Below are 27,434 nucleotides of genomic sequence, written 5' to 3'. Positions count from 1 at the left end.
TCCCTGGGGTGGCGTGGAGCTGGTACATACCTCTCGCCACCGAAGTCAGGTCCTTGGGAACCTGCCTGCCTCCCTCTCTCTCACCTCTTCAAGCCCTCCTGGCGGGGACACTGACTGTGGTTACTCCTGTAATTGGATTTTCAGTGTCTGGTCAGTGGTGCTTACCAGCACTGCCAGGTCTGCTTTTTGACCGGACTTTCCAGTCGAAAACTGTACACCTGGCCTAGGCGCCGGACTAGGGGACCATGGCCCCATCACTTTTAAAAGGGCAAGCGATGGGATTTGGAGAGGAGAGGGCAGAGAGGAGGCAGTGGCGGGCGGAGCCTTGGCAGGGAAGAGGCCAAGCGGGAGTGGAGAGAGGCAGATCAAGGGCAGGGCCATGGTCTGGGTACCAGGGCCCCTTCTGAGTGTGCGCCTGGCACCATGACGCCATTGGTGCCATTGAAAACCTGGTACTGCTCCTGGAGTGTCTGACTGAATTCTGGGTAGAAATCTTATGTAAATGAGCCAGCCCATTGGCCATCCTTTCCCCTGTTCACCAACAAATGGGAGTAGAGAGCTTCATACCCTCTAGAATTTTAGGCTACTGGGCTTATGCAAAGAAGCAGGGAATTGGGCTCTAAATCAGTGGTTTTCAAACTTTTGTACTGGTGACCCCTTTCACATAGCAAGCCTCTGAGTGCGATCCCCCTTTTAAATTAAAAACACTTTAAAATATATTTAACACCCTTATAAATGCTGGAGGCAAAGTGGAGTTTAGGGTGGAGGCTGACAGCTTGCGACCCCCCAATGTAATAACCTCACGACCCCCTGAGGGTCCCAACCCACAGTTTGAGAACCCCTGCTCTAAATATATAGCAGGGAAACATGTTAGTTGTGAGAATTTGCTGACATATATAGGCCACCCAAGATTGCAGTTACTTGGCTTCACAGTGGAATGATTATTTCCCGGGATTGCCTGTAAGGAAGGCTAAGCTGCTGGTTGAAAAGAAAGAGCCAGTACTCATCTGGTAGAAATTGGCATTGCTTCTTTAACTTCAATAGAGCTATGCTGATTTTCACAAGCCGAGGATCTTTCCTATTACGGAAATTCTTAAAGCAGAGACTTGAGAAAATGGTAGCCAGTAAGGATCAACTGAATCATTATGGCTAGCTCTGTTCAGAATTGTGTCAAAAAAGTTTTCCATCAGAAAAAGCTGGTGGAACTACATTGGCATTTGGGTTGTGGGATTTTTTTGGGCAAAACCTTATCTATTTTGATGAACTTTCCTAAGAAAAATAATTTTCTACACAATTCTTTTTCTTGTTGGAAATGTTTTATTTCTGAAAAACTTGGAATTTCAATTTGGAAAGAAACTGTTTTGAAATGTATTTTGTTGCATTTTTAAAATCATTAAGGGCAACTGCTAGCTAGTACTGACGGAAACATCTTATTTTCTAGCAAAACATCTCCTGTTTGTGCTTAAATGATACCTTGTAAGGTAAGGCAGGATGTTACAGGTAGGGAAACTGAAGCTCAGAGATGCTAAATGACTTCCCCCAGTTCACACTTTGTGGCAGAGCTGGGAATTGATTTCAAATCTTCCCAGTCATGCCTTCATCCTCAAGGGACTCTGGTACCTCCTCTTCTGCATTCCTATGCCAAGGAGATAAAATAAACTAGAAAAAGTGACTTAAGATCCACTTTGAGTTTTTTAATGGAACAAAAAAAATGATTTCTAAAAACATCAGGATCGAGACACCACTAAAGATGGGGGGAAAAAACCTCAATGTAGATCACCTGCCGAACCCATCCCTCCAACACAGGAGCCTATCAGGCTGCTGACGGTGTTCCTTTATCCGCTACAACACATCTGACTGAGCAAGGCAAGTGGTGTGGGGAGTTATTACTGCAAGTGTTTAACGGGTGGGTGAGAGGGAAGGATACATAATGGAGGCGGCCTTTGAGGTAGGGAGTGATGGAGAAGAGGTATCTGGGAGCACATAGGGAGAAGGACTGGAGATTTCAAACTGTTCTTTTAGGGACCTTTCAGCTACTTTTAACTAATTTTTTTATTGCAAACTTGTTTAACTGGCAGTCCATTCCAACTGTATTCTGAAGTCAGTGGAATTGCCCACATGCATTAAGAGAGGCATCTTAGCAGGGCTGGCTGAAAATTTAACCGTTTGTCGATGGAAAATTGGGTTTTTGATTAAACTAAATTGTTCATGAAAAGCATTTTCTAGAAAAGCAAATTTCAATTTTTGATAAAAAATTTTTTAAAACCCAAAACTGAAATATTTTGATTAAAATCTACCACTGTGGTACTTCCTGGGAGTTGTAGTTCAGTTTCCTTATATCCCCATTCTCCTCCATGGGCCAGGCTCCCCAGCTGGACTATATCTTCCATGATGCACTGTGTCCACTCACCAAGAAGGGAGACCTGGAGTAAATTATACACCATGATTCACACTGTTGTGAGTACAGAATTTGGCTCATAACATGACCACCTAGTTCTTTTTACCCTTGGATCTCAAAACCTTTTACAAAGGAGATTAATATCATTAGCCTCATTTTACAGCAATGGAAACTGAGGCACAGGGTGGCAACATGACTTGCCCAAGGTCACCCAACAAAGCCAGGATTAGAACTCAGGTCTCCTGCATACCAAGCCAGTAATCTATCCATTAAAGCACACTGCCTCCTTATTTGGGTGCACGAGTCAGGGCATGAGAAGCCTTTGCCTCCTTCACTGAGTGGCAATGGCTCCTGAAGAGCACACTAAATGAAAGCAGGGCTCACCATTTTTTGTTACAATCCTAAATTAGCCCCCTCCCTTTAGGGCTCTGAGAAAGGGTTGCCAAGCAGCACTTGCGCTGCTAGAAACAGCTTCCACAGATGCATGAATTATGCTTTTCAAATCTGTATGATTCAGCTAAATCAAAGCCAGTTTGCACCAGAATCTGAACTGTTTCGTTGACAGATGTCAGCTCCCTCTCCCTCCCACTTCAGCACTGAAGCACTCCAAAAAAAGTTCACAAAAGAGAATGGGTAATTAATTATATTTGTTTGGGTTTTGTCTTTTCTCCAGAGAAGCCAGTTTTGTTCAAATTTTGACTCTCTGGACATGAATCAGGGCTTGAAAACTTCAGTCCAACTTCACTTTCAGCCTGATCAGAGATACTGAAAACAAGTATCTGGAAATGCTTAGGCAACCTTAGCTGTATTACTGCCATGAATGCTCCAGCTATTGTACAATGTCCATCTATGTCAGAGTCTTAGAGTTTAAGGGCAGAAAAGACCACCAGATCATCTAGTCTGACCTCCTTTAGATCATAGGCCAATAATACCATCCAGCCCCCACACACCAACTCCAACAACTAGGCCAAACTACTTCAGCTTTCTGGACACTACACTATTGTGTGCCACAGGCAGAGAACAGGAGCAACAGAAGTGTTGAATAAATATTTCTGTTCTGTATTTGAGACTAAACAGATGCTAATCTCATCATATGGTTCCATTCCACTAGTATCTCTGGAGGATGTTAAACAGCAACTACTAAAGTAAGACATTTTTAAATCAGCAGCTCCAGATAACTTGCATCCAAGGGTTTTAAAAGAGATGACTGAGGAGCTCACTGGACAGTTAATATTGACTTTCAGTAAGTCCTGAATCACTGGGGAAGTTCCAGAAGACTTGAAGAAAGCTAGTGTTGTGACAATTAAAAAAAAAAAGCGTTAACAGGTTGACCCAAATAATTATAGGCCAGTCAGCCTGATATTGATCCCAGGGAAGATAATGGAGTGGCTGACTGGAAGAGACCCCAGGGCTTTTTCACCTTCCTCTGTAGCATGGGGCACGGGTCACTTGCTGGAGGATTCTCTTCACCTTGAAGTCTTTAAACCATGATTTGAGGACTTCAATAGCTCAGCCATAGGTGAGAGGTTTATTGCAGGAGTGGGTGGGTGAGATTCTGCGGCCTGCATTGTGCAGGAGGTCAGACTGGATGATCATAATGGTCCCTTCTGACCTTAATATCTATGAAATTACTTGATTAATAAAGGTTTCAGAGTAGCAGCCGTGTTAGTGTGTATTCGCAAAAAGAAAAGGAGTACTTGTGGCACCTTAGAGACTAACACATTTATTAGAGCATACGCTTTCGTGAGCTACAGCTCACTTCATCGGATGAAGTGAGCTGTAGCTCACGAAAGCTTATGCTCTAATAAATTTGTTAGTCTCTAAGGTGCCACAAGTACTCCTTTTCTTTTTGATTAATAAAGAGTTCCCTAACACAGGCCAGTTGACTCAAATCCCCGTCTCTGAGCTTACATTGCAATGTAGACATAGACCCACAGGGGACAGAGCTAATGTTGCATGTACAGCTCCGGAGCCACATGCGGCTCTTCAGAAGTTAATACATGGCTCCTTGTATAGGCCCCAACTCTGGGGCTAGAGCTCCAGGCACCAACTTTCCAATGTGCTGGGGAGTAATCACTGCTCAACCCCTGGCTCTGCCACAGGCCCAGCCCCCACTCCATCAGTTCCCGCCTCCTCCCCTGAGCCTGCCATGCCCTGGCTTGTCCCCCCTCCCTGCCAGAGCCTCCTGCATGCCAGAAACAGCTGATTGGGAGGTGCAGGGAGGTGCTGGTCGGTGGGGTTGCCAGTGGGTGGGAGGCACTGGGAGCGGGGGGAGGGGGCGAGGGCATGGCAGGCTCAGGCGAGGGGGGGGGCTGCTGACATATTACTGTGGCTCTTTGGCAACCCCTGGCCTTATGAGGTAATTCTTGTCTTTCAACTGGCTTAATTGGGCAACTTTCGGTTCAGGCTACCTAGTTTCCACCTACCAGTGCTGAAGAACATAGGCACCAACTCCGTGGGTGCTTGGGAAAAAATGGTGGGTACTGAGCACCAACCGACTGCACCCCTATCAGCGCCCCCCTGCCCCCCCAATGGATCCCAATGATCAGCGCCTCCCATTCTCTCCCAGCACATTCCGCCCACCGTGATCAGCTGTTTTGCAGCATACAGGAGGTGCTGGGGGTGGAAGGGCAGAAGGGCGGCAGAGGGGAGAAGTGAATGTGTGGTGCACTTGGGGAAGGGGGTGGAATGGGGCCGGAAGAGGCAGGGCCTTGGGGGAAGGAGGGGAGTGGGGGCAGGGCCTGGGGCAGAGCCAGGGGTTAAGCATCCCCTGGCACATTAGAAAGTCAGCGCCTATGATGATGGACAGAATGCTTTCCTGTACTTTTAATCTCACAGTTGTGATGCTGATTCTAGCTTTCTTAAAGGCCATTCACATGCCACAGAAAAAACCCCCACTGCTTTCCAAGTTTTGTATTAGACAAATAACATGCTGATCGTGATCAATCCCTGCATGTCATTAAAGGCCCAATCCTTCAAAGTGCCTAGCAGCTCACAGGTCTGGGTGCTGTGATTCCATGTGCCAGCTCACATCATTAGACACAGAGCTAGTGTGTTAATATTGGAAACATGAAACCAGTTCTAAACCAATTATCTGTGGAGTACATTTCTCCCCTTGCAGCTGGGCTGTCTACAACTACAGAAGCTGTACAAATTTTAAGCAATAAGCAAAGCTGCAGGCTTTGAGTCCCTGATACAAAAGCATGCCTTATAACCTTGATATGGAGGCTGGGATTTTCATATGAGCTGATGGCAGTTGGTGCTTAAATCCCTTGGGTTCCTTTGAAAAAGAATGCACAATCAAAAGGAACAAGAAAGGGATGATTAAAGATCTGGCTCCCTCAGAATAAGATTGTGGCTCCCTTACACAAGTGGCGAGTTGTTCCACTGGAACCAATAAGACTACTTCAATAGGGAAGAGTACAAAAATATTGCTCGGGCATGCAGGAGTGAAATCCGGAAGGCCAAATCACACATGGAGTTGCAGCGGGCAAGAAATGTTAAGAGTAACAAGAAGGGTTTCTTCATGTATGTTAGCAACAAGAAGAAAGTCAAGAAAAGTTCGGGCCCCTTACTGAATGAAGGAGGCAACCTAGTGACAGAGGATGTGGAAAAAGCTAATGTACTCAATGCTTTTTTTGCCTCTGTCTTCACGAACAAGGTCAGCTCCCAGACTACTGCACTGGGCAGCACTGCATGGGGAGGGGGTGACCAGACCTCTCTGGAGAAAGAAGTGATTCAGGATTATTTAGAAAAGCTGGACAAACACATATCCATGGGGCCGGATGCACTGCATCCCAGGGTGCTAAAGGAGTTGACGGATGCGATTGCAGAGCCAATGGCCATTATCTTTGAAAACTCATGGCCATTGAGGGAGGTCCTGGACGACTGGAAAAAGGCTAATGTAGTGCCCATCTTTAAAAAAGGGAAGGAGGATCTGGGGAACTACAGGCCAGACAGCCTCACCTCAGTCCCTGGAAAAATCATGGAGCAGGTCTTTAAGGAATCAATTCTGAAGCACTTAGAGGAGAGGAAAGTGATCAGGAACAGTCAGCATGGATTCACCAAGGGCAAGTCCTGACTAATCTAATTGCCTTCTATGATGAGATAACTGGCTCTGTGGATGAGGGGAAAGGAGTGGATGTTTTATTCGTTGACTTTAGCAAAGCTTTTGACAGTCTCCCACAGTATTCTTGCCAGCAAGTTAAAGAAGTATGAGCTGGATGAATGGACTATAAAGTGGATAGAAAGCTGGCTAGATTGTCGGGCTCAATGGGTAGTGACTAATGACTCCATGTCTAGTTGGCAGCCGGTATCAAGTGGAGTGCCCCAAGGGTCGGTCCTTGGGCTGATTTTGTTCAATATCTTCATTAATGATCTGGAGGATGGTGTGGATTGCACCCTGAGCAAGTTTGCAGATGACACTAAACTGGGATGAGAGGTAGATATGCTGGAGGGTAGGGATAGGATACAGAGGGCCCTAGACAAATTACAGGATTGGGCCAAATGAAATCTGATGTGGTTCAACAAGGACAAGTGCAGAGTCCTGCACTTAGGATGGAAGAATCCCATGCACCACTACAGACTAGGGACCGAATGGCTAGGCAACAGTTTTGCAGAAAAGGACCTAGGGGTTAGAGTGGACGAGAAGCTGGATATAAGTCAACAGTGTGCTGTTGTTGCCCAGAAGGCCAATGGCATTTTATGTATAAGTAGGGGCATTGTATAAGTAGGGGCATTGCCAGCAGATTGAGGGACGTGATCGTTCCCCTCTATTCGACATTGGTGAGGCCTCATCTGGAGTACTGTGTCCAATTTTGGGCCCCACACTACAAGAAGGATGTGGAAAAATTGGAAAACGTCCAGTGGAGGGCAACAAAAATGATTAGGGGACTGGAACATATGATTTATGAGGAGAGGCTGAGGGAACTGGGATTGTTTAGTCTGCGGAAGAGAAGAATGTGGGGGGATTTGATAGCTGCTTTCAACTACCTGAAAGGGGGTTCCAAAGAGGATGGATCTAGACTGTTCTCAGTGGTAGCAGATGACAGAACGAGTAGTAATGGTCTCAAGTTGCAGTGCGGGAGGTTTAGGTTGGATATTAGGAAAAACTTATTCACTAGGAGGGTGGTGAAGCAGTGGAATGGGTTACCTAGGGAGTTGGTGGAATCTCCTTCCTTTGAGGTTTTTAAGGGCAGGCTTGACAAAGCCCTGGCTGGGATGATTTAGTTGGGGACTGGTCCTGCTTTGAGCAGGGGTTTGGACTAGATGATCTCCTGAGGTCCCTTCCAATTCTGAGATTCTATGAATAAGTCTTCATTAGTAGAGCTGGGTGAATTTTTTCCAGTGTATAGTTAATTCACCAAAGAAAAGCAGTTGCAGGTTAGCTGAAACTGATGGAGAATTCAGCAAAGAGTTTTGGCTGGAAAAAAATTGGAGGGGCAGGGGGGAAATGTTTCAAAGTTGAAACGTGTTGACATTTTACTTAGAAATTCAGCTAGATTTAACTAAAAAAAAAACAAAAAACACAACCTAAGGGTAAAAGACCCCAAAACAAAACATTTAATTTGACCCAAAACAAAGTTTTTGTTGTTGGTGGTGGCAGCTTTGGTTTCTTGCTGGGGGGGGGGGGGGGGGGAGATTGTCATTTTGGGTTGACCTGAGAACAAAAATCTTGCCAGATTTTTTGGTTCAACCACCAAATCAAAAAAAGTCAATTACTCACCCAGTTCTACTCACTAAAATAAAGGCTCCACAAACTGTCCCTGAGGGAAGCCAGACTTAAGGTAGTTTGAGTTCTTTAATAGTTACTTTCCACATTTTCTAATGTTGGGTTTCTTGTAAATTTAACCTTAGTATTGAATTGCCTGGCTTTTAGGTAACTAAGACACCTGTAGGGATTTTTACCCTTATTTAACTGATACCTACCCTCAGCCTTTACTGCCAAATTCAAGCTGATCTTCACCAAAACTCTCCAGGGTCCTTCTCTTAAATGGAAGCTATTTTTCTAGGAAATTTCATCTTTCTGCTACCCATTTTGGCAAGAGAACCATTCAAAAAAGTGTGGCATAAGAATTATTTTACAATTAGGGAATGTCATGTATTTGTCACTCTATACAGTCTCAGATGTAGCTGAGCTATTTCCCCTTTTAAACTCCATGTGCACCTAAAAACAGAAACCGGGGCTTTGAAAATTTCAGCCTAACAGAGTGAAATTTGGAAGCAAAGAAAAAAACCCAACAACTATCAATAGAGGTTGCTGCTGCTATTATAGGTCTCTTCTGTTCTTCATGCTCTGTCTGGGAAACAGAACAGCTCATCACCATGTGACTTTTCAACACAGTCACAATGGCTTCCAGGATTTCTAAAGTTGCCGTGAAATCCATCCCATTTGGGAGATGTGAGGTAAGCCCACCACTCCCATACACTCAGGTCAAGTGAGATTGAAAGAACCAACTCACAATACCTTTACAACCCATTATTGAAGAAGCTGGCATAAGAGTCATTTAGGAGGTGTTTTCCAAGAGGATGGATAAAGCTAGTGAGTCATTATTGCCCATCTTCCCTTCTGAATACTGTGAAAACACATGTGATCTCTGGACCAGACTCAGTAAGAGAGAGAAGGGCATCTTATCTGCAACAGGAGGGAGAGATTCAGGCGCCACGCATATACGCTCTTTACCCATGAAAGCTGCTTGGAGTTTGTTGGATGCTGCTGATAGACTACTGCCATGGAGGACTGGTTCCATTGCTGAACTGTGGTTGTGGGGATGACAGCAAGGGAAACACTTGCTCTGCCTTATGATCCTGTGACTTATCCTGGAAGAAAAGACAAAATCACTACCTGGTGGGGTCTCCTTGCCACCATCTTCCTTGTCCATTCACTCCCTCAGCCCAGATGAAGAACCCCCACCCTGTTACAGGCACAGACTTAACATCTTAAGTCCTCACCTCGGAGGAGACAGCAGCTTTAGAAACAATGTTCTGGATTACAGAGAAGATCAGCATCAAGGCCAACATCCCCTATGCCACACAGCCAATAAGAGAGAGATACAATTAGTGACACTATCTGCTATGGACTAATAGGGCCAAAATCTGATGTCAGCTACACCAGTGTAAATCCAGAGTTAATTCCACTGAAGTCAATGCAGTTTGGCTTCAGGGGAATTATACCAATATAACCAAGAGCAGAATTTAGCCCAAAGAGAGAAAGTAACACAAGGGCCTGAATGGGGAGATGAAAAACAAAACCTTATCAGTTTGCATAAAACAAGACTTGAACCTTTTCTAATGTTTCAGAGAGTTTGATGAGCATTTACTACAATTATTTTCTAACAACGTTCCTCATGCTACCATGCATCCAAGTTCCAGGCAGTGCCTGTTGTCTTTAAATATCTCCCATGCTAATACTAAGGTCCATGAAAGTCCAATGAACATGGATAACTCTCCAAACCCAAGCGTTGACCCTCCCCTTAGATGCTGAGCCATCACCAGTTCTAAATAGCTCAGAAGACACAGAATTCATAGCACCTTGTGGAACCTCAGCACTTACCGTCTTGTAAGAACCGATGCTCTGACAGTAGTCCCAAGGGATGGGACTTTCTTCACAGCGATGAGGGAGAAGGAAGCTGACTAAGTGGATTTTATCCAAAATTGGGATGGAAACTTTATACTTGTTTAGAATGCAAATATTAATCAAATCAATTCCCAACATTATTCCTCCAGCTAATGAGGCAAGGAAGCTGATGGCATTCAACATATTGCTGCCTGCCTCCTGAAAGAGATATGCAGAGGGCATAGGTTAGGACAGTCATATCAATATCCAGACACATGGCCACTGAGTATTGAGCCATGTACATACTCAAGCACAGCAACCCATATTTGTAACATTCCAGCCTTCTTTTGCCCCGTTCTCTCTGACTCATCCCTCCACGCACAGATTAAGAGAACAACAAAATACACATATGGCAGAGAAGCACTCCCTTTTAATAGGCAGAGTGATTATCAACACTCTATGGTTAAGGTTGCCTGAGTGTGAAAGGGCTTTTTCAGTTACTTTGAACTTTGTCAAAGTTTTCACTTTCTAGGCTGCAATTTTCCATATTTGTTTTAAGCCCATGAATGAACTTTTGGGGAAAATGTGAACAAAAATAGTTCAGCAATTTTTTTTAAGTACTAACAGAGTGAAAAAAAATTACATCTTACCTTGGCCATCAGAAATAAATGATTAAATTGCTAAATGAAGGATGAAGTCAGGAAATGGTGAAGTTAAGTGTGCTAATCACACCTGGATTCTGTCTCCTTAATGGACAATTTTACATAGTATCATAGGATTAGAGTTGTGCAAATCATGGATATTTTGGTTCACTGGCAATTTTCAAAAATAAAAAAAAATTATTTTGGCATCAAATCAAAATAAAAAATTTTCAGCAATCAAAAAAAATCCACTTTGAGCCGAATGAAACATTTCATTACAATTGCAAACATTTTTTTAAAATATAAAAATAAAATTTGAGGATAATTTGATTTGAAAAGTCAGTTCAAACCATTTCAAAAAAGACAAAACATTTTTTTTCTGAATTTTTTTGTTTGTTTTCTAAATAAACAATTCAATGAAACCACCACAAAATGGCAAAACACCACAAACTGGTCAAGTGTGTGTGCCTGCAATCACAGAGTTTGTGGAATGGGGTGGCACCCACCTCTTGTGAGTGCCCCACCCCCTCGATGGTTTCTTTGGCAAGTCTGCAGTGACTCAGCCCTCCAGCCAAGCCATACAGACTGTCTGTAGGTGGAACATCGTAAACCCCTTCCAGGGTATGCACTCTTTACTTCCCCCAGCCCTGATATGAGGCCATAGCCCCAGGACCACCTCTCTGGAGACACTGTCTTCCTGTCGTCCTCACCGGGCTCAGTCCTTGTTCAGTCCCAGCAGCCAGCCAGGAGCTCCTTCTTAGCATCCCCACTTCCTTGCCACACTGAGCTGTCCATGGTCCTCTGCTTTTTCACCCATCCAGGAACATGATCCTCTCTTTTCCAGCGCCAGCGCTCCTTTTTATATAGAACTGCTGCCCCCTGATTAGCCACTCCTGGAGCCCTTCTGATTGGTTGCTTCCCCTGCAGTCACTCTAGGCCACTTGGAGGACTTCTCTTCTGCTCCTGTATGGGATGGGGTGTGGCAGGACCATGAGGCCTCCAGCATGGGCCCTTTGGGCGTACTCCACCCCATCACAGCACTGAAGATTTACACCCCAGCTTGCTGAGCACTAACTTTCCATCTAGACAAGCCCTTAGAATTCCAATAACAGACCCTAGTTATAGGTGGCCATCTAGGTTGCCATCCCCAGCTCTCCTGAGATTCCTTCCTCTTCCCCAGAGAAAACATGGCATAGACCCACTTCCTGGTCCCTAATGGGACAATTAATGCCTCCACAGGAAGGTAAATATCCACATCCTCTGGGCCCTCTCCTTTTAAAGGGAAGACTAATTCTGCAAATTAATTTTAGAGAGGGTCCACAAGGGATCCTCAAACAAAGGTAGCCAGCCAGTCAGGCAGCGGCACAGACAGCTGCAGCGGCACAGGAGCTAGCAAACAGAGCTCTAAACAGGGGAGTTTGAGTGGGAGTTCTGTTGGAGGAGAAGGTAGTTGTACTTGGTTTTGTATTTTTAGTATTTGTATTTGTGTGTGGGGGGGGGGGGTTGTGCTGGGAGAGCAGCTGAGCCCTGCTTAGGGGGTGGGGCTTCTGACTAGAGGTCCTATAAAGGTAGCCAGCCAGTCAGGCAGCAGCACAGGAGCTAGCAAACAGAGCTGTATACAGGGGAGTTTTGATTGTGGTGCTTGTTTGGGGTTTGCTTTTGCTGGGGGGTGTGTGGTCTTTTTGGTGTGGCTTGTGTTTCCCAGATTAACAGGATTTAGGTGGGAAGGAGATGACAGATACAGAGGCAGCTGTGGGAGTGACTCCTGCAGTGAAAGACACATTGAGGATGACTGGATGTGGAAGCTGTGGTATGTACATGATCCTGGAGGGGGGAACCGGTAAGAGTTTTGTCTGCATGAAATGCCATCTGATAGAGCTGATGGAGGAAAAGATCTGAGGTTTGGAGATGCAGGTAGAAAGTCTGGTTGAGTTTAGGAAGGGGTTTGAGCAGATGATGGAGCAAAGATATGAGGTATCTGAAGGGAAAAGCTCAGACTCACGGATGGAAGCAGGGCTGGGGAATTTTGAGGGGAGACTGGATGAGGAAAGTGGTCAGTGGAAACATGTGACTCAAAGAACCAGGCAGAGAAAAAGATGGGCTAGTGAAGGAGAAATAGAGCTTAGGAACAGGTTTGCAGAGTTGGAAAATGAAGAAGGGGCTCAGCAGGTAGTTGCTGAAGGTGGAAGGGTAAGGAAGAAGAGAAGAGAGGCTAGCCCTATAGAAAAAGGGGAAGAGTCAAGGGAGACTACACCAAATATGAGCCCCAGGAGGATACAGGATGGGTTGAAGAAGATTGTAAGGGAAAATAGGAATGGAAAGAACTTGCAGCCAGAGAGAACAGGGGAGACACTAGAGAATAGCACCGTCACCAGGAAAAGGCAGGTCTATGTGATCGGGGACTCTTTATTGAGAAGAATAGACAGGCCTGTAACTAGAGCTGATCCTGAGAACAGAAGGGTGTGCTGTCTTCCAGGTGCTAAGATACGGGATGTAGACCTGAGGTTGAAAAGGATCCTAAAGGGAGCGGGAAAGAATCCCCTAATTATCCTTCATGTGGGAACAAATGATACGGCTAGATTCTCGCTGGAAAGTATTAAGGGAGACTATGCTAGGCTGGGGAAGACGCTTAAGGAAATTGAGGCTCAGGTGATCTTTAGCGGGATCCTTCCTGTTCCTAGAGAAGGGCAACAAAGGTCTGACAAGATTATGACTGTCAACAGATGGCTTAGGCAGTGGTGCTATAAGGAGGGCTTTGGGATGTATGGCCACTGGGAGGCATTCACGGACAGAGGTCAGTTCTCTCGGGATGGACTTCATCTGAGTAGGGAAGGAAATAGACTTCTAGGATCGAGGCTGGCACAACTGATAAAGAGAGCTTTAAACTAGGAATTGGGGGGGAGATGGATGGGACATGTCCAGAAAATCTCCACGCCAGATTTTAGCATTGAGAGGGAAGAAGATGAAGTAAGAATGGATACAGCCGTGGGTAGGAGAATGTATATAAGGAGTGAGGGCGGTGTGGATACTAGTCTAATAGGTTATACTGGATGTAGAATGACTGTGCCTAATAGGGTACAAAATGTGAGCGAGGCCAAACAGCAAAAATTAAGATGTTTGTACACCAATGCGAGGAGTCTAGGTAACAAAATGGAGGAACTAGAGCTACTGGTGCAGGAAGTGAAACCAGATATTATAGGGATAACAGAAACATGGTGGAATAGTAGTCATGACTGGACTACAGGTATTGAAGGGTATGTGCTGTTTAGGAAAGACAGAAACAAAGGTAAAGGGGGTGGAGTAGCATTGTATATCAATGATGAGGTAGAATGTAAAGAAATAAGAAGCGCTGCAATGGATAAGACATAGTCTGTCTGGGCAAAAATTACATTGGGGAAGAAAACTAGTAAAGCCTCTCCTACGATAGTGCTTGGGATGTGCTATAGACCTCCGGGATCTAATTTGGATATGGATACAGCCCTTTTTAATGTCTTTAATAAAGTAAATACTAATGGAAACTGCGTGATCATGGGAGACTTTAACTTCCCAGATATAGACTGGAGAACCAGTGCTAGTAATAATAATAGGGCTCAGATTTTCCTAGATGCGATAGCTGATGGATTCCTTCTTCAAGTAGTTGCTGAACCGACTAGAGGGGATGCCATTTTAGATTTAATTTTGTGAGTAGCGAGGACCTCATAGAAGAAATGGTTGTAGGGGACAATCTTGGCTCAAGTGATCATGAGCTAATTCAGTTCAAACTAAATGGAAGGATTAACAAAAATAAATCTGCAACTAGGGTTTTTGATTTCAAAAGGGCTGACTTTCAAAAATTAAGGAAATTAGTTAGGGAAGTGGATTGGACTGAAGAATTTATGGATCTAAAGGTAGAGGAGGCCTGGGATTACTTTAAATCAAAACTGCAGAAGCTATCTGAAACCTGTATCCCAAGAAAGGGGAAAAAATTCATAGGAAGGAGTTGTAGACCAAGCTGGATGAGCAAGCATCTTAGAGAGGTGATTAAGAAGAAGCAGAAAGCATACAGGGAGTGGAAGATGGGAGGGATCAGCAAAGAAAGCTACCTAATTGAGGTCAGAACATGTAGGGATCAAGTGAGACAGGCTAAAAGTCGAGTAGAGTTGGACCTTGCAAAGGGAATTAAAACCAATAGTAAAAGGTTCTATAGCCATATAAATAAGAAGAAAACTAAAAAGGAAGAAGTGGGGCCGCTTAACACTGAGGATGGAGTGGAGGTTAAAGATAATCTAGGCATGGCCCAATATCTAAACAAATACTTTGCCTCAGTCTTTAATAAGGCTAAAGAGGATCTTGGGGATAATGGTAGCATGACAAATGGGAAGGAGGATATAGAGGTAGATACTACCATATCAGAGGTAGAAGTGAAACTGAAACAGCTTAATGGGACTAAATCGGGGGGCCCAGATAATCTTCATCCAAGAATATTAAAGGAATTGGCACCTGAAATTGCAAGCCCATTAGCAAGAAGTTTTAATGAATCTGTAAACTCAGGAATAGTACCGAATGATTGGAGAATTGCTAATATAGTTCCTATTTTTAAGAAAGGAAAAAAAAGTGATCCGGGTAACTACAGGCCAGTTAGTTTGACATCTGTAGTATGCAAGGTCCTGGAAAAAATTTTGAAGGAGAAATTAGTTAAGGACATTGAAATCAATGGTAATGGGACAAAATACAACATGGTTTTACAAAAGGTAGATCGTGCCAAACCAACCTAATCTCCTTTTTTGAAAAGGTAACAGATTTTTTAGATAAAGGAAATGCAGTGGATCTAATTTACCTAGATTTCAGTAAGGCATTTGATACCGTGCCACATGGGGAATTATTAGTTAAATTGGAGAAGATGGGGATCAATATGAACATCAAAAGGTGGATAAGGAATTGGTTAAAAGGAGACTGCAACAGGTCCTACTGAAAGGCGAACTGTCAGGTTGGAGGGAGGTTACCAGTGGAGTTCCTCAGGGATCGGTTTTGGGACCAATCTTATTTAATCTTTTTATTACTGACCTTGGCACAAAAAGTGGGAGTGTGCTCATAAAGTTTGCAGATGATACAAAGCTGGGAGGTATTGCCAATTCGGAGAAGGATCGGGATATTATACAGGAGGATCTGGATTACCTTGTAAACTGGAGTAATAGTAATAGGATGAAATTTAATAGTGAGAAGTGTAAGGTTATGCATTTAGGGATTAATAACAAGAATTTTAGCTATAAGTTGGGGACGCATCAATTAGAAATAACGGAAGAGGAGAAGGACCTTAGAGTATTGGTTGATCATAGGATGACTATGAGCTGCCAATGTGATATGGCTGTGAAAAAAGCTAATGCGGTTTTGGGATGCATCAGGAGAGGCATTTCCAGTAGGGATAAGGAGGTTTTAGTACCGTTATACAAGGCACTGGTGAGACCTCACCTAGAATACTGTGTGCAGTTCTGGTCTCCCATTTTTAAAAAGGATGAATTCAAACTGGAGCAGGTACAGAGAAGGGCTACTAGGATGATCCTAGGAATGGAAAACTTGTCTTATGAAAGGAGACTTAAGGAGCTTGGCTTGTTTAGCCTAACTAAAAGAAGGTTGAGGGGAGATATGATTGCTCTCTATAAATATATCAGAGGGTTAAATACAGGAGAGAGAGAGGAATTATTTAACCTCAGCACCAATGTGGACACAAGAACAAATGGGTATAAACTGGCCACCAGGAAGTTTAGACTTGAAATCAGATGAGGGTTTTTAACCATCAGAGGAGTGAAGTTTTGGAATAGCCTTCCAAGGGAAGCAGTGGGGGCAAAAGATCTATCTGGCTTTAAGATTCTACTCGATAAGTTTATGGAGGAGATGGTATGATGGGATAATGGGATTTTGGTAAGTAATTGATCTTTAAATATTCAGGGTAAATAGGCCAAATCCTCTGAGATGGGATATTAGATGGATGGGATCTGAGTTACTATAGAAAATTCTTTCCTGGGTATCTGGCTGGTGAATCTTGCCCATATGCTCAGGGTTTAGCTGATTGCCATATTTGGGGTCGGGAAGGAATTTTCCTCCAGGGCAGATTGGAGAGGCCCTGGAGGTTTTTTGCCTTCCTCTGTAGCATGGGGCATGGTTGACTTGAGGGAGGCTTCTCTGCTCCTTGAAGTCTTTGAACCATGATTTAAGGACTTCAATAGCTCAGACATGGGTGAGGTTTTTCATAGGAGTGGGTGGGTGAGATTCTGTGGCCTGCGCTGTGCAGGAGGTCGGACTAGATGATCAGAATGGTCCCTTCTGACCTTAGTATCTATGAATCTAAATGAAGACTGGGTGCAGGGGAGGGAATCTGATTGCTCTCTATAAATACATCAGGTTGGTAAACACCAAGGATGGAGATGAGCTATTTAAGCTAAAGGACATTGTTGGCAAAGGAAGGAATGGGGATAAACAGGCCATGAATAAATTTAGGCTGGAAATGAGGAGCAAGTTTAAATTCATCCAGGGAGCAAGGATCTGGAACAGCCTTACGAAAGCAGGAGTGGGGGCTAACAACCCAACTAGTTTTAAGATGGAGCTTGGTATATTTATGTGTTGGATTCTATGATGTGGTTTCCTACCATGGCAGGTGCCTGGACTTGATTACCTAGGAGGTCCCTTCCAGTCCTATCTCCTATGTTCCTAAACAGCGGCTTTTGGGAGTTATTTTAAATATCAGTCCAGAAGCTTTTTCCCAGACCCAGACCTAAGTTTGGGTCCATGTGGCCTAGTGATTAGAATTCCCGGTTTTCACCTAGATGGCCGGGTCTTGACACCTGGTGTGGGGTGAAGATCCAAACCAAAATGACACAGCCTGCTCTGCTTCAGGAGGAACAGCCTTTATCTCAGTTCACTGACTCCTGTCCAAGTCCCAAATGGAAACAAACAGAACCTCCTCCAAGGATCAGATGGATCATTGCCCTCAGACCAGGAAGCTGTCATCTCATAACTGCTGCAGACTGGATCTCTAGGAGGTTAATGATCCCTAGCAGACTGATCTCTGTCCATTAACCCTTGCCTTCCCAGCCCTGAGTCCTATGACTCTCTCATTCCCAGGTCTCTGAGGGATGGTATACCCTGTCACATCCTGCCATATTAACCAAGCAGTTCGGATGGTGTTCAGTGAATGAGGCAGGAGGTCCACTCATGGAAGAGTTAAGGATAAAGAAAAATATTGAGCAGAGCTGGCTCATTCACTGAGCCCCATGCAACCCATGCTCTGAAATCAGGCTTGGTCATGCAGAGAAAACAAACTACTGCAATAATGCAGATGCACAAGGGGGCACTGTTAAAGTTGTGTGGGCAACCTTAACTTAGGCATTTTCTAGCTTTTGCATGCATGATGCCACATTTAATCCATATTTTTATAGAATCATAGAAGATTAGGGTTGGAAGAGACCTCAGGAGGTCATCTAGTCCAAACCCCTGCTCAAAGCAGGACCAACCCCAACTAAATCTTCCCAGCTAGGGCTTTGTCAAGTTGGGCCTTTAAAACCTCTAAGGATGGAGATTCCACCACCTCCCTAGGCCACCCATTATATGGAATTGTGTTTCAAGCAAACCCATGCGTACTTCTGCAGCAATCCATCTCTCCTTGAGTTTCACTTTCACACTTTCACAATTCTGAGTTTCACTTTCGCATGCTCCTCCCCATGAGACACCAGCCATATCCCGGAGGGCATTCTTGACAGACAAGGGCTCTGATTTCTCCCCTTAGTGTTAACTTGTAAGTATCTCCCAATAACAGGAAACTGCATAACTCACCAGAGCCTCTGTGATATTTGTTGCAATTGCAGCTGCAGCTGAGAGGGACCCAGAAATGATGAACTGTAAAGAAAAGAGGAAATGATCATTAATTAAGGTGAGGGTCACTTTAAAGTTTTAGATAAAGAGCTCCTCCCCTGACCCATCCACAGAGTCTGAACATTCCATCCACATACACCCACCAACCCCAAGCATACATACCGGTCCCTCTCACAGCTTTCTCATCTGTCCATCTCATTGCCTAATCATAGAATATGAGGGTTGGAAGGGACCTCAGGAGGTCATCCAGTCCAACCCCCTGCTCAAAACAGGACAATCCCCAATTTTTTCCCCAGATCCCTAAAAGGCCCCCTCAAGGATTGAACTCACAACCCTGGATTTAGCAGGCCAATGCTCAAACCACTAAGCTATCCCTCCCCCCAGACTATATCCTTCCTGTGACAAATTAGCCCAATTAGAGCGCCCTGGGCTGGGACTAACATGTCACTTCACCTACAGAAAGAAAATTAAAATGAAACAGCATCTAATTCAAGTAATCAGGGAGCAGCCAGTAGCCCCACTAATGTGCCAGTGATCAGAAAGCAACCAGTGGCCCATGGCAAGACATATGACTGGGTCAAATCAAAACAAAAATAGGAACAGCTTATGAAACATCTGTGTCACTGTTCTCTCTCTCCCTCTTTGATAGAAGGATGTTGATTTATGATCTATTCAGCCCATAGATAAATACGAGAATGCATCAGTCCAGAGTATCTAAAATTAAGGTTGGATTCAGTTTTTCACTTAAAGCATGGATTCAACCGCTTTGTCGTCGATGTCCAATATAGTGTTTCTGTAACACACACTGAGTCTTTGTCACTTTCTAGTGGCTGGTTCATATAAAAAGTTTTAGATTTCCAGCTTATAGAATTTAGTTCTTTAGCATAAGCAGTAGAGGCTTTCAGTGTTTCCCGTTTCAAATCCCACTGCTGGCTCTAGCAGGATTGGTTACATATCATTCACCACATTGCAGGGGTGGAGTAAAGACTGAATTTGCTGAAGATTTTCAACTAAAATCTGCTATTTAGTTTCTCAGGGGAAAATAATTAAAAATTGGACCTTTAAGCCTCCCCCCAGCATCTCACCTTCTTTTGGACTTTGTTTGCTAACAAGTGACTGTTTTTTATCCCTGACACCTCCCATATTGCTAAACCTCACTGCAAATTAGTGACAGTGTACATTTGAAGAAGTTAGGTTGCAGTTAAGCAAAGTTATGAAAGATCACTGGATCCTATCTTTGCCATTATTGCTGCAATTTTCCCTTACTCAAAATGACTGCCATTTTCCATGATTCACAATGGGATTGAAGCTACTCATGCCCTCAATAAACATGGTCACTGGCATATGCCTCTACTAAAAATGGCTGCCTTATCCCATTGTTTCCATTGGAATTGAAGCCACAGGTTGCCCTCAAGGAAGATGGCTGCCATTCCACTAAAGCCTTGCCACATAAAAATGATGCTGCTTCTATGAACACTAGGGTTGCTAGGTGTCCGGTTTTAGACCAGAATGCCCAGTCAAAAAAGGACCCTGGTGGTTCCGGTCAGCACCGCTGACCGAGCTGTTAAAAGTTTGGTTGGCGGCACAGTCGGGGCTAAGGCAGCCTCCCTGCCTGATAAGGCTCCATGTGGCTCCCGGAAGCAGCTGCATGTCCCCGCTCTGGCTCCTATGCATAGGGGTATCCAGGGGGCTCCTCCGCATGCTGCCCCCGCCTCAAGCACCGGCTCTGCTGCTCCCACTAGCCAGGAACTGCGGCCAATGGGAGCTATGGGGGTTGTACCTGCAGACGGAGCAGCGCGTAAAGCGCCTGGCCTCATCTCTGTGCAGGAGCCAGAGTGGGGACATGCCGCCGCTTCCAGGAGCTGCCTGAGGTAAGCGTCTGCACCCGTAAGCCCCCTGCCCCAACCCGGAGCCCCCTCACTCACTCTGAATCCTTCAGCCCAGAGCCCCCCTCCTGCATCTCAAACCCCTCATCCCTCAGCCAGAGCCCTCACCCCCCCAACCCCTTGCCCCAGCCCAGAGTCCCCTCCTGCACCCCAAATCCCTCATTCCCAGCCCCACACCAGAACCCGCACCTCTAGCCGGAGCCCTCACATCCCTGCACCCCAACCCCCGTGCCCCAGACCGGTGAAAAGGAGCGAGTGAGTGAGGATAGGGAGAGTGAATGACAGAAGGAGGAGGGATGGGATGAGCGGGGGCAGGGCTTCGGAGAAGGGGCGGGGTGGGGCTAGGGTGTTCGGTTTTGTGTGAGTAGAAAGTTGGCAACCCTAATGAACACAACTTCCCATTGTTTCTGATAGGATTGAAGTCAGGGACTGTCCTCGAGGAAGATGGCTGTGCCATATGCTCTTTGTTTAGAAATCTGGGCAGGAAACCATGAGGAGGAGGTAGTCTACACTGCGGGCTCCCACTCAGTCAGTCAGAGGGAGTAGCAGCTATGGTTGCAGAGGAGCTACTGGCTTTGATACTAGGTGCTGTCTGGCCTCGCTAGTAGCTCTGTGGCTTTGCAACCCTTGGAGCCGTGGCTCGCTCACAGAGCAGACACAGCACTTGACAGTCTACCCACAGCTTGGGAAAGTGGGCAGAGTTATGCTGGAGGTAGGGGCAGCAGGCCTCCTCCTCGCATTTCCCTCACGACAACACACCACACTCAACCTGCCGAATGCTGAGTGTTTGCTAGCGCTGCTGAGGTTTGACCTCAGACTGAGGGAGGTGAATGCACTGCTTGTAAAGTGTTTCCTTATCTCTTGAAGGCAGCCTGCTTCTATCAGTAGGTGTGGGCATTAAAATATGGTTAAGAGACAGGCCACATTCCCTTGCCTTTAAGGGTTTGTGTCTCTGCTGCCCCCGGCTTACACTAGGGGCAGAAGTTACAGGGAGCTGTCAGGGATACGCCGCTGATCCCCCAGAGCAGTTTATAGCAGCTGGGGTCCTCAGGGACCATATATCAACTGTGTGTTGGCAGAACACCACTGCCCACCCCTCCTTAACCCTATCCTGCCTCTGCACTGAGGGATATGGGGCAGGATGGGTAGAAGTCAGCTCTACTAGTTGTCTGCCTGCTGGGGATTCCCCCATGTCAGGGGTATTCCCAGCAGGGGAAGATTCTGTTCCCATTGCTCTGCCCAAGTGGTGCAATTGGGGTGCGCCAAATCTGCATGGCAGTATTTATGGAGACCATATTTTGAATCCATGAAGCCACCCCTCCACTGCTTTTCTCAATACCATGTTTATTCAGCCATCAATCCATAACTCCACATCATTCCTATCTCTAGAGCCAGCATCCATTTAGCCTCCCCTGTGTTTCAGCAATAATACTTCCATGTATTCCACTTACAAGTGCTGCTCCCCAGAACGGGTACCAGGAAGCCAAGCACAGGGGGACAGATTCTTTTGAGGAGAAGAACAAGATGCCCCCGAGGCCAAGGTGTATTAAGGCGAAGATGATCTGTATGGCCTGCAGGGAGAGAACAAGGTCAGTACAGTCAGTAAGGTTCTCCTATGATAAGCACTTACCCACCTCCGAAGGTGCCCAAAGCATAATTAATTAGACACATTAATTAGTTAAACCTCACAACTCCCTATGGAGTTGAAAGAGGCTACCAGCTGCCATCATGGGCTCTTGGATCCAAACACAATCACAAACCTCATTACAGCTAATGCATGGGCCAAGCACATTCCTTCAGGCTCAACAGAAGGTGCACTCAAGGCCATTTATGTAGTAAAGACAGCAGAAAACAATGAAGGCTATTGCCCAAGACAATAGGTTCATGGCAGGTCAGAACTAAACCATGTGGGCTGTGGGATTTTCCTGGCTGCAAACACAAGGGCTAGGAGATTGATTGCAGCTCTCTGTGTTGGAGGCAGAGAAAAGCCAGGAGAAGCAGTTGCAAGTGTGACCCTGAGAGGAAACAGAGACAGAGCTGTTCGGGCACAGAGCTTACTGGACAGGCAGACATTGGGGATTTCTGAGCCAGGAAGCTGCCTGCTACTGTTTGGTTCTACTGTGTTCAGGGAAAGAAGACTTTGTGGACATTCTTCGTAAATAAACAAGATCACACCAAAGAATATACCCAGCTTAGCATCCATTTCTCACCCTCATGGAAACAACTCCGCAATGCCCTGAACATTGGCTAACTGCTCATGCCAAAGGCTAACAGTACAGCTATTAAAGTGTTAGTATTGTGTTATTAAGAGAGGGGGAAACTGAGGCACTACAGCAGTTAAGTGGCTTTCCCAGGACCTCACTGATTCAGAAACCAAGCATTATTCCCACACTCCCAGGAGGATTAGAAGCATTGCAGAATGAGTTGTTTGGAAACCTCACCATAAAAAACCCACCACCTAATGCAATGTTCTTAACTAGTTTGAATTGTCTCTTCCCTAGGCAAGGTGTGGGTGCATCGCATTAGCCTCTGCATTAGTGAAGATCAACCCCAATGTCCCCTCTCCTTGAAGCCATATCATGCCCCCCTCTTTTGGCCCATGGGGTGGTGGTTCATATGAGGTTTAGCAGCCCCTTAGGGGAACAGCAGACATTCCTCCACAGTGAAATGGGTGCCCCATCTCCCATGCATGCAAGTTTGAGAAGGTGGCAGATTTACCCCTGCGCCTCATTCTTTCTTGGGAATTTCTTCTGAGTGTCATCAGGGCTGTGTGGGGGGATGAGCAGGGTCACATTGTTAACTGCAGTCCTGGGAAAGGCCATGGCATATCAATGGCTACTGGGGAAAGACACAGCAGAGACACAGCTTATCTAGGGAGAGAAATCAAGAGAGGTTAATTTATGAGCAACCAGATCACTATTGGAATCATTGTTACACCAGTTGACTTGGCATGGGCTGTTCATCTCCAGGGACATGCATCCCAAGTCCCAGTCTGCTTGCAAGCTGGGGCACAGGGAACGTTCTGTAGCACACAGGAAGGGCATGTCTCCATATCTTCCCCATGCCCCACCTTTCTGTGGGGGAACCACAGAGTTACCACTGTATAAGGCCCCCTTTATAGCTGCGAATTTGGTTTAAGGGCTGTTTTTCAGCTTACACTAAATGGGAAATCCATGTAGGGGCAGATTCTGATCTCAACTGCATCAGTGTAAATCCTGAGTCACTTTCTTAAGGCTGGTTGTTGGTGTAGCCAATGGCCCCCTCCCCCACTGGATTTCAGCTGGTGTAACGGAGAGCAGAACCTAGCCCTGACAGTCAGTGGCTATCCAAGGAGCACGTTTGTACTGAATGACTGCAAGATGGCTGGGTGAATGGGGAAGAGATCCCATTGAGCCAGTTGGCTTTATATGCCTGCAGCTGTTTTTCTTCTTGCTCTGTCTTTTAGGTTAAGACTTTTCAAAACTGATCTTCGGTTTTCCTTGGAGGGTCTAGACATCCAGAGCCAGAGCCTCAGCTGAAGTCACTGACATCAGAACAGGATCTGACACCTAGCAATCTGACAATCAAGAGTGGATATAGAAAGGAGAATATGTGAAATAGGTATGTGTCTAGGGATGTTTGTAATACCTCATCCACTGGTGGACCCTTCCATTGCCTCAGTTTCCCCACTCTTCAGTCAAACCACCACAACTGGTGCATTTGAATTACGCTCCCCTTCCAACATAAAATAACAGCTTAACTCAAAACCAAGCTCACTAGTCCATTGCATCCTTCCTTGGCTTCTAATTCCCTTTTAGGAGTTTTGCTCCTGCCCCATACACAGATAGTTCCAGCCAGGCATTTCCTTCTGGGTGGCTTAGATAATCTCTTCCCTGCTCCCCTATGGCCCCCTGCAGGTCTCTCTCACTTCCCAGGCTCCAAAAGCAAGGGAGTCTCCCTTCCACTTCTTTGAGTCTCTTCCTCAACCTGGCCTGTATGTCCCAATAGGCTTGCATCTGAATCACATGCTACCATCATGTGACCCCAGGATTTGTTCCCTTCACCTGGGGAAGTGGGCTAAGCCTGACCCAGGTGCAGCTGAACCCTGGCCCCCTTAAAGGGCCAGCTGCCCCTGTGACTAGGACTAAGGCCCAGATCTACAGAGGTATTTAGGCTCCTAGCTTCCACCCTGAATGGAAGTTAGGAGTCTAAATACTTTTGTGGATCTGGGCCTAACTCCCCACAGCGCTGCCCTTTGAGTTGCCATTCACATCCCTGCAAACTGAGTGTAAAACAGTGCCATTCTGCTGTGCACACTCATTTTGCAGTGATGTAAATGACAACACAAGGTGCTGGGCAATGATGAATTAGACTCGAAGGCACTGAAGTTTGGGAGATGTCAACCAGAGTAGCTTCAGGGAAGTCAGTGGTCCTATGCCAATTTACACCAGCCTTAGAATCATTGATTCATAGAAGATTAGGGTTGGAAAAGACCTCAGGAGGTCATCTAATTCAACCCCCTGCTCAAAGCAGGACCAACACCAACTAAATCATCCCAGCCAGGGCTTTGTCAATCTGGGCCTTAAAAACCTCTAAGGATGGAGATTCCATCATCTCCCTAGGTAACCCATTCCAGTGCTTCACCACCCTCCTAGTGAAATAGTGTTTCCTAATATCCAACATAGACCTCCCCCCACTACAACTTGAGACCATTGCTTCTTGTTCTGTCATCTGCCAGCACTGAGAACAGCCTAGCTCCATCCTCTTTGGAACCCCCCTTCAGGTAGTTGAAGGCTGCTATCAAATCCCCCCTCATTCTTCTCTTCTGAAGACTAAACAATCCTAGTTCCCTCAGCCTCTCCTCGTAAGTCATGTGCCCCAGCCTCCTAATAATTTTCCTTGCCCTCCGCTAGACTCTCTCCAATTTGTCCACTTTCCAATTTCTTTCTTTTCCAATTTCTCTCATTTACATGGGAACAAACCAGAAATAACCCAGCTGAAGTCAGTGTAAAGTGAATGCAAGAGAAGAGGATCAGGTCCTTGGTTTTTATCTGCCAGCACAAGATCCTCTCTCCTCTGTGTCTGTAGAGCCCATTGCTAGTCTGTGCAACTGGACCTTGTTCATTTCACAAATTCTTTCTCACTCCTTTCACAAGCCCCTTCTGATATCTTTGCTCCATCTGGAGCTTGCTGCTTTGACCACACATCACCTCAGTGTGCTAAGAGTAGAGAGGTTTTCCTTCCTGAGCAGCATTCAACAAGCAGAGAGGAAGTAGCCAATGGTATTTCTTTGTACTTATCAGCCTTAGTAGAATCTTCTGTTCTCCCTGGTCAGGAGAGGCCACGAAGTATTTTAAAAGCTGAGATTACAGAATAAAGGGGGAAGGGACTGAAATCACTCTTGTCCTTCCATCAGTTTAGTGCATCTCCCCTGTTCCACTAAAGAAAGCTAGCTCATGTGGGTGAGGGGCATAGATAGCAGTCATCTGACTTGTGGTGTCCTCTGTTAATTGAGTTCCCATGGGGAAGCATACACCATAGGGGTCCCTCTGCTTCCCAGAGCAACTTCAGTATCTGTGGTGCCCGAAGGAGCCAGGTAGGGCACAGGCAATAAGATCTCTTGCTGCACAGCACAGGGAGGGGGAAATTCATCAGGATCCACAGAAGAAAAAGTCGGGGGAGTGAGTTTATACAGCAAACAGAAAATCAATCTTGCTGCCGCTCCACATCTCCCATTCCCCCAGAGCTTCAGAGCCTGCCCCTTCTACAAACCCCCACATTCACCTCTGCTTCTCTCCCCACTCGTGCTTTGGAAAGGGAAGCAGCCACAGCTTGGAAAGGGAAGCATTTCCATTTTCAGGGCATGCGTTATTCAGGGGCAGAGAGCTTTGCTCCCTGGGTAAGCGCACATGGTGCAAAGAGGCACAACGTGGTCAGCCAGGCCCAACTCCACAGAGTGTAACTTGCCAACGTAACAAGCATGTTCATGGTTCCATCCTGCTCCTGTTGAAATCAGCTGGACTTCCATCATTGAGTGCAAACCCTCTATGCTCAAGAAAGCATGAGAGTTTGTTCTTGGTACAATGGTAACTCCTCTCCAATCACCAAGTGGCACAAGGCAGTATCTACCTAAGGTCTTTAGCTTCCCAACACCCCTGTGAGGCAGGGCAGTGCTGTTGCCCCCATTTTACAGACAGGGAACTGGAGCACAGAGAGATTCAGTGACTTGCCCAGCATCACACAAGAAGTCTGTAGAAAAGCAGGAAATTGAACCTAGGTCTCCTCAGTCCCAGATGAATGTGCTAACCACTGAACAATCCCATCTCTCATAGATCATACATGGAATTCCATGTAATAACCCTGTGCTTACCTAGGTATTTCTATAACACTTATACCATCAATGCAGTGAACTGCACTAAGAAGCATTGAACTGGGTTCTGATCTCATTTTAGCTAGAGTAAATCAGAAGTTATATAAATGGAGTCACTCCAGATTTAAACCTATGCCACTGGGATCATAATCTGACTCCAAATGTGCCATAAATCACATGCCCTTCAACCCCATTAATTCCAGGGGCATTGTATATGAGGTAAGCTAGGGTGAAATTTGACCCATTCATGGCCACACATTAATTTCAGAACCACACTGTCATTCACCCCTAAAGTCAAAAAGCCATTTCATCCATTCCTCAGAGCTCGGAGAAGAATCTGTTGGTCTCTTGACATTCCTGAGCTAACAAACTTTCATTAAAGCTTCTTGCAGGTAAGAGACTGTGAAATTATTGATGCACATTAGCTAGTACATGAAATTAACAAGATACCTGTCCCATCGACCGCCAATGCTGCCTTTGTCGCGTTGCAATGAAGAGCTGGACAAGGTCCAAATGTAGATTCAAAAAGCCACTTCCTATTCCTTGTCTGAGGGAAGACAAACAGGAGAGTGGGGCTGGGACCCAGCTTTATCTCAGGCAGCAGAAATAGACAGGGAAGATGCCTCCAAAGGAAACATAGGATTTATCTGCCTTTCTTTCAGGTTTCTTGCCTCTCCTCTTAGCTTCTTGTAGCCAATTGGGTGCTCAACTTGTGCTGCATGGTCATGTGGTTTCAGAATACGATCAGAAACAAAACATT

General features: G+C 45.6%; 1 protein-coding gene across 4 annotated transcripts; it reads right to left on the bottom strand.

Moving 5' to 3' along the window:
• Positions 1-2,171: 2,171 nt before the first annotated feature.
• MS4A1 (membrane spanning 4-domains A1) lies at positions 2,172-27,384 on the bottom strand. 4 transcript variants are annotated; one of them, XR_006282191.1, is made up of 7 exons: positions 27,125-27,384; positions 21,777-21,896; positions 18,401-18,463; positions 9,951-10,172; positions 9,350-9,421; positions 8,865-9,217; positions 2,172-2,423 (listed from the first exon to the last, which is right to left on the bottom strand). XR_006282191.1 is itself a non-coding variant. In XM_043516886.1 (7 exons), the coding sequence occupies exons 1-6, from the start codon at positions 27,131-27,133 to the stop codon at positions 9,122-9,124; spliced, it is 582 nt and encodes a 193-aa protein (XP_043372821.1). In that variant the 5' UTR covers positions 27,134-27,384; the 3' UTR covers positions 2,172-2,423; positions 9,081-9,121. The 4 variants fall into 4 exon arrangements, 3 of the variants coding, with proteins under 3 accessions (XP_043372821.1, XP_043372822.1, XP_043372823.1); XM_043516886.1 differs by having other exon boundaries at positions 9,081-9,217; XM_043516887.1 differs by lacking the exon at positions 2,172-2,423 and having other exon boundaries at positions 8,647-9,217.
• Between the last annotated feature and the right edge of the window lie 50 nt (positions 27,385-27,434).

The sequence above is a fragment of the Dermochelys coriacea genome, chromosome 6 (genome assembly GCF_009764565.3).
Source record: "Dermochelys coriacea isolate rDerCor1 chromosome 6, rDerCor1.pri.v4, whole genome shotgun sequence".
Lineage (NCBI taxonomy): Eukaryota > Metazoa > Chordata > Testudines > Dermochelyidae > Dermochelys > Dermochelys coriacea.
This window is presented reverse-complemented; position numbering and strand designations above follow the sequence as displayed.

Bases quoted from the DNA above. Each gene is read 5' to 3' on its own strand.
- MS4A1 (XM_043516886.1), bottom strand. The intron at 10,173-18,400 runs GTGAGTTATGCA...TATCTCTTTCAG, and splicing joins CAAATATCACAGAGGCTCTG to GAGGCAGGCAGCAATATGTT. The intron at 9,218-9,349 runs GTGAGGACTTAA...CTTTTCTTCCAG, and splicing joins AAGCTGCTGTCTCCTCCGAG to GATAAGTCACAGGATCATAA.